This window comes from Propithecus coquereli, unplaced genomic scaffold (assembly GCF_000956105.1).
Source record: "Propithecus coquereli isolate 6110/MARCELLA unplaced genomic scaffold, Pcoq_1.0 Scaffold16, whole genome shotgun sequence".
Classification (NCBI taxonomy): domain Eukaryota; kingdom Metazoa; phylum Chordata; class Mammalia; order Primates; family Indriidae; genus Propithecus; species Propithecus coquereli.
The window spans coordinates 2431872-2438771 of record NW_012140524.1 but is presented as its reverse complement, the minus strand read 5'-3'; the positions used below and the strand labels follow the sequence as shown (position 1 = coordinate 2438771).

Below are 6900 nucleotides of genomic sequence, written 5' to 3'. Positions count from 1 at the left end.
CATTTTGTCGGTCTGTGCTACAGTGGCTTTTAACTTTTTTTTTTTTGAGACAGAGTCTCACTGTGTTGCCTGGGCTAGAGTGCCGTGGCGTCAGCCTAGCTCACAGCAACCTCAAACTCCTGGGCTCAAGCAATCCTTCTGCCTCAGCCTCCCAAGTAGCTGGGACTACAGGCATATGCCACCATGCCCGGCTAATTTTTTCTATGTACTTTTAGTTGTCTGATTAATTTCTTTCTATTTTTAGTAGAGACGGGGGTCTCGCTCTTGCTCAGGCTGGTTTCGAACTCCTGATCTCAAACAATTCGCCCGCCTTGGCCTCCCAGAGGGCTTTTAACTTCTCTGGGTCATTTGTTTTACATTATTACCCCTTCTTACAAAGGAACATAAAGCTTGCTCTGAAACGCCCAGAAAGGGTTCATTCTTTCTCTTTCCTTCTGTTATTTGCATTATCATGGTCAACAAATACTTTCACAAAAACATTCCAAGCCACCCAGAGCCCTCCTGCTCCTCAGACATTCCTTCCATTTCTTGAGGGGGGATGGGCATGGATGGGGGGACTGGAACCTCACAAAGACAGGCCTCCTGGTTATCATGAAGAGGTAGAGGCCACTGCAGAGTTTAGATGGCCAAATTAAAAATACGGAATCAAATTATTGTTTGCAGTTCTTATGACTATGAGTCTAACACTTTGACATTCACATTTCCCCGAAGTACCTCAAATAACAAAAATAAAAATGCCAAGAATGAAGTTAGTCTAGGCTAATCTTTCCAAAGTGTAAAGAAGTTATAATCCCACAATTTAACACACTTCTCAGGGCTTTCTGTGTTCTCTTTCTAGTTCAGCCAAGCTCCTGGGGTCTAGTATTTAAAATACTTGAATTATATCTTCATCTTGTGCCGACTGAAAAATTTTTCCAAAAGACTGGAAAAGTGACTCACAATTCAAATGTATAAAACAGCTTGTAACTTAAAAGATACTAGTGAGGACTATCCATACAGTAGGTAAAACTGTATACATTCATGATACAAAGGATCAGACACCAGGATGGATGGCTACACATAACAATGCATTCTGGGTTCCCTTGTGACACCTGGAGGGAAAAAAATGGCCCGACTGGGTTGTACTGTATTTACATGTTTACTGGCTTCTTCCTGACTAGCACCACTCTTCCCCCACAACCCCAACATTTTTAAGCTACTTATTTTAAGTCACAGGAATATTCAATCTAAGAAAAGCATCTTATTAGAGTAATATAATTTCTTAAAGAAGATAGCATATTTACAGACATCTAACACATGAAAATACTCTATTTTATACTAAATTCTGGTTCAAATGAACTACAATACAACATTTTGCCTTGTCTGTAGAGTGAGGATTCTTCAAATTGGGGCATAAAGTGGGCTGCCCCCCCATAGTGATTCTCTACTGTCAGACAAGCCCAAATCGGTTCCATAGTTGGGGAAGGATCAGGAGCAAGGTTTGGACTGAGAGTTTCTAGCCAGTTGGGTTACACATCCACTCCTTTGATGAGTGATCCTTCTAAGACTATGGTGAAATCCTGAATGGTCTGCAGAATCCGGATGAGGGAGTTGACGGTCATGCGGTCTCGCAGGAGGGCGCTCTCCTCATACATTCGAGTAATGGCAGGACACTCGGCTAGCAACGGGATCCACTGTGGGAGCAGGCGGTCCCTACAGACCAAACAGAAACAAGTCCTGAGCACTGCTGGTCTCTCTTGCAGAACAGTGCACCCAGTGCTGTGTTCACCTGGGAAGGTATGGGGCTGGGTGGCACAAAATGTGGCTATGAGGTCAGGAGAGAAGAAATCAAAGCCAAGAAGTTGGATATTTACTGGTGAAAAGACAGCAATGAGACAGTGTAAAGTTAATGAGAAAACCCATTACATTCTAAAAGTATATTAGAAAATCTATACACATTAAAGGCATTCTCTATTCTGATTTTAGCACCTTTAAAAAGAGCAGAATGTTATTTTCTAGTCTTTTTTTTACAGGAGCATTATTCTATGGCAAGGCATGCCAGAGTATACTGACCTTTTAGAAGAAGGACTACATTAAATAGTAGAGATTTGCATTTTTTTTTTTTTTACTTATACAACATAGTATTTTTCGCTTTGATTTTGTTCCTTACCTTATTATGTAGATTGTATAAACCAGAAGAAGGTTTGCAGTGGTCTAATAAATCAGAACAGTATAGAGATAAAAGGAGATAAAGATCATGCTCAAAAGGAACTTCAAAAGCACAGCTAAAATTGGGCCCCTTTTATTAAGAAGAAATGCAGAACTCAGTTCTGTAAACCAGCTGTTTCAGGATGACAAAATCTCACATCTTCAGTGTTTCCTGATCAAACCCTGACATTAGAAATCTATTGCTGAGTACCTAAGACATCCTTATCGAGCATTCCCAACCAGGCCATCCTGAATCTCAGTTTGGGGATCTCAAGGTTTAGGAAAAAACAAATAGTAAATGGATAACTAAAAACAAACAAAAAAAAACTCTAAATGTCCGTGCGTTTCATTTCCTACAATGCTGAGAGCTGTTTTAACATTAATGGACTTGGCCGGGCGCAGTGGCTCACTTCTGTAATCCTAGTACTCTGGGAGGCCGAGGTGGGTGGATCGCTCAAGCTCAGGAGTTCGAGACCAGCCTGAGCAAGAGCAAGACCCCGTCTCTACTAAAAAATAGAAAGAAATGATCTGGACAACTAAAAAAAAAAAATATATATATATATATACACACACATAACTGGCCAGGCATGGTGGCGCATGCCTGTAGTCCCAGCTACTTGGGAGGCTGAGGCAGGAGGATCACTTGAGCCCAGGAGTTTGAGGTTGCTGTGAGCTAGGCTGACGCCACGGCTCTCTAGCCCCAGCAACAGAGCAAGACTCTGTCTCAAAAAAAAAAACCAAATAAAAAAATAAAAAAAATAAAATTAATGGACTTCATAGCTCCTATGTATCTTTTTTTAAAAACAAAGGGGTAGGAAATAGTCTTAAATAGAAGGTGACATTTATATAGCAAGAATCTATTAATTGTTATTAAATTTAAAGCAATATGGTGGTATGTATACACTATACAAGGTCTACATAGTAAATACATACACGTGCATATATTGGTGTGCCTAATTATCTACCAACCTTCCTATTACCTATCTATCTACCTTTGGAGCCAGTACAGAGTAATAATTGAGAGCTGGGCTCTGGAGTGGGACTGGGTATGACCTTGGGAAAGTTTGCTAAATTATCTTATCTCATCTATTTTCTCATCTATAAAATGGGGAAAGCAATTGCTACCCCATGTAGTGGTGGTGGTGAAGTGATAGGAAGATTAAATGAGATAATACGGGTAAAATACTTAGAAAACTGCCCAACACATAATAAGCTCCCCAAAAGCAGTAGTCTTATAATAAAACCTGGAATGACAGAAACCCAAGGGAGAGCTTTGCAAGGGGTGTAATCTGGTATAACCTCTTTTGGACTCTCCTGTTCAACATATAACAAAGATAGAGAAAGTGAGAAACTGGCTTTGTACCGTGTTCCGAGGCAAACTAAAATCTGGAATTTGCCATCCTTCCCAATATTCCTGGGTGCAGTATTAATAGCATTTACATAGTGGCAGAAGGTTTTGCAGGATGATTTCTGAATAAGGACATCATCTTCATTGTCTAGAATCTGGTCAGTTGTTTCAAAATAAGCAACTGCTCTCTCTGGGGAAGGAAGCCAGAATCACATCACAATACATGTCAACACTTCATATATAAAAAGATTCATCATTTAATTTATTCTGGAAACATTAATGATGCTTTGCATTATAGCCAGTCCCGAAGCCAAAATCATTAGTTTATCATTGATTTCAGAATGAATTCCAGACTCCATGTTTCATGGTAGACCAATATGCTCTCAGTAATTTATTTTCTAATTTAGACTGCATTCCAGAAGGCTGAAAAGTTTATTCTCTTTAAAATACATTCATGAAATGGAAATTGACAAAAAAGAAAAGAAAAATAGAATTTTCTATTAAAACTGGAAACTTCTAGAAGTAACTAGCAATGATATGTTAGCCACTGAGATGGCACCCTATGTTCTAGTTATATTAATAGAATGGCTGGCTAACACTTTGCAACACTTGAATAAGTAAACCTGAGGAATAGAGTTGTACGTATACACATAACAGAGGCAGGAGCAGTAAGATTCTAGGTATTCCAGAAGAAAAAAAAAAATCAGTCCTGGGGGCCTAGCTCTGTCAACTTTCCTTTCTCTGCCTAAAAATTCGGAGTTAGACAAAATCAACTACTTCATCTAGGTCTTATTTACAAAATACAAAATGATTAATTGCCTTTTTAAAGAAACTGGGAATTCTAGAAGAGCTGCATACCAAAATAAAGATTAAAAGCTTAGCAGGCTAGAGAAGCACATTCAAATAGAGCTTTCTGTGATGATGGAAAGGTTCTCTAGCTACAAGGTCCAATTTGGTAGCCACTAGCCACAGGCAGTACTGAACACTTGAAATGTGGCCACTGTGACTAAGGAAGTGAATTCTAAATTTGATTTAAATTAAATAAATTTAACTTTAAATAGCCATGTGTGGCTAGCGGTTAATAAATTGAACAACACAGAGCTAGAGAAATCTTTTAAAAAATAAATTATATCATATTATTTCTCAGGCTCAATGGCTTCGTAATTTCATTCAGGATAAAGGTCAAAGACCTTTCAATGACCTAGAAGGTCCTACACAACATTGTCCTGGCACTAGACCACCCCTTCTCTCAATCTCCTATTTTCTCTCTCCCTCCCTCTAATCCAGTCACACCGGTCTCTTGTGGTTCCATGAAGAGGCCAGGCATGCTTCCACCTTGGGGCCTTGGCGCTGGCAGCTCTCTCAGACTGGAGTGCCCTTCTCCCAGATATCCACATGGCTCACTTCCTTACCTCCTTAAGGTCAGTACTTGAATGTCACCTTGACATTCAGTGGAGCCTAAAACCACCCCACTTAAGAGCACTCACTCCCCACTCCATTTCTTTTTACACTGCTCTATTTTTTTCCAGATCAATGATCACGTTTCTAACATATATATCATATGAATTACATATTTATTATACTTTTGCGTTTTTTTGTTCCCCTACCCGCACCAGAAAATAGGTTTGTCAACCACAGGGATTTGTTTTGTTTACTGATCTTGAGCATCTAGAATACTGTTTGGAATATTGTACGCATTATAAATATTTGCTGAACAAATGAAAAATAAAGATAGTGCTCATTTGATATATATTTTTTAATATTTGTTTTATCTTTTTGAGACAGAGTCTTGCTCTGTTGCCCAGGCTAGAGTGCAGTGGTGTCATCATAGCTCACAGCAACCTCAAACTCCTGGGTTCGAGCTATTCTCCTGTCTCAGTCTCCCAAGTAGCTGCGACTACAGGCACAAGCCACCATGCTCTGCAAATTTTTCTGTTTTTTGTAGTGACAGGATCTTGCTATACTTTAGCTCAGGCTGGTCTTGAACTCCTGGCCTCAAAGTGATCCTCCTGCCTCGGCCTCTCAAAGTGTTAGGATTATAGGCATGAGCCACCGCACCTGGTCTGATATTTATTTTTAAAAACAGATCCCTTATCATTAACCTTTACTCACTCAAATTCCTGGGTCTTTGAATTTTCTAAGAAACATTTCAATGACTGTATAATAACACACATCTGCTTTATTTACCTATGAAGTCCCAGATGAAGACATTCTTGTGAAAGATGCGGGCGGATCTGAATCCATGATGGAAAACTTGCTCAAGTGCTGCAACCAGGCCATTTTCTCCACAGAGCAGCACTGTGAGGCTCCCTCTCTGTGGAGCATAATACACAGGGACAATGAAAAATCTGCAGCATCTATGTCTAAGAAAAACACTAGAGAAGCACGTGCTGAAGGGAGCTATATGAAGATGTTTTTACAGCCATTAGGAAACAGCTCACAAATGAAAATTAAAGCACCTCATATTGCCTCGTGTATTACATATAAAAGCATCTTTAAAAATTCAGTTTTATAGTCCGTAATACCTCTTTTTCAGGTTTGTGAAAATGTTTCACAATATTGTTCACAGCTTCTCCAATTCCTTCCTGGATCTGCCCAGCGTTGGGTTCTGTAAAATAATGAAGAGTGGCCGCATTCTCACATGAGAGAAATAAACCAATGTACTCAACTGTGTCCACTGAGGCAGAAAACACATCACCAGAGCAGGCTGGCTTTGCCAGGAGCTTCATGAAACTTGCCTCTGGCCAGTTTAGTCAAGTGGGAGGCATCTTGGCACAATGGAAAAGAATCCAAGAGAGCCCTAGATTCACATCCCAGCATTACCACTTGCAATCTATAACTCTAGCCAATGTATAACTTCCTCTGCGTTTGAGTTTCCTCAACTGAAAATAGGGAAAATGCACACCTCACTGGGAAAACTGAATGAGATATAGGTGTCAATCACCTGGCATGGTGCCTGTCACAAAGTGCTAGCAAGACCCAGATATGAGAGGTTGGGGAGAGGCCCAACATCACTCCTTAGATGTTCCCTTATGCTACCTACCCTCAAGCCTCTTAGTGGCCACAGAACAAGGCTTGAGAAGCTGTGACTAGCTAACCTGGGGTCTGACGTTTTGCTGTTGTGCTGTTGTGTTTAAAATGAGGGGAAGATGCCAGGTACTCTGTGGCACCCCAGCCTGAAGCCCAGAACTCCCTCTCTTCCTGGCTAGTCAGTCTGTCTCAGCACTGCTTCCTTCTTCTAGCCAGCACTTGCTAATCTAGGCTACTATCCTGAGGGACAGGATGCTGAGCTGCTTGAATGTGACCTAAACCACTTTTGCTCACCAAATCCCAAGAATGATCCAAGAATAAATAAAAAAAAAAAA

At 40.3% G+C, this 6900-nt stretch overlaps 1 protein-coding gene across 1 annotated transcript in view; it reads right to left on the bottom strand.

Annotated features, from left to right (window-relative positions):
• Nucleotides 1-322: 322 nt before the first annotated feature.
• DENND5B (DENN/MADD domain containing 5B) overlaps nucleotides 323-6900 on the bottom strand; it is a 203001-nt gene continuing 196423 nt past the window's right edge. The window contains exons 18-21 of the mRNA XM_012640953.1: nucleotides 6061-6143; nucleotides 5723-5849; nucleotides 3551-3725; nucleotides 323-1692 (exon numbers count right to left, since the gene is read on the bottom strand). Coding sequence (XP_012496407.1) covers nucleotides 1509-1692; nucleotides 3551-3725; nucleotides 5723-5849; nucleotides 6061-6143 — 569 coding nt within the window. The 3' untranslated portion in view covers nucleotides 323-1508. The remainder of the gene's footprint in view (nucleotides 1693-3550; nucleotides 3726-5722; nucleotides 5850-6060; nucleotides 6144-6900) is intronic.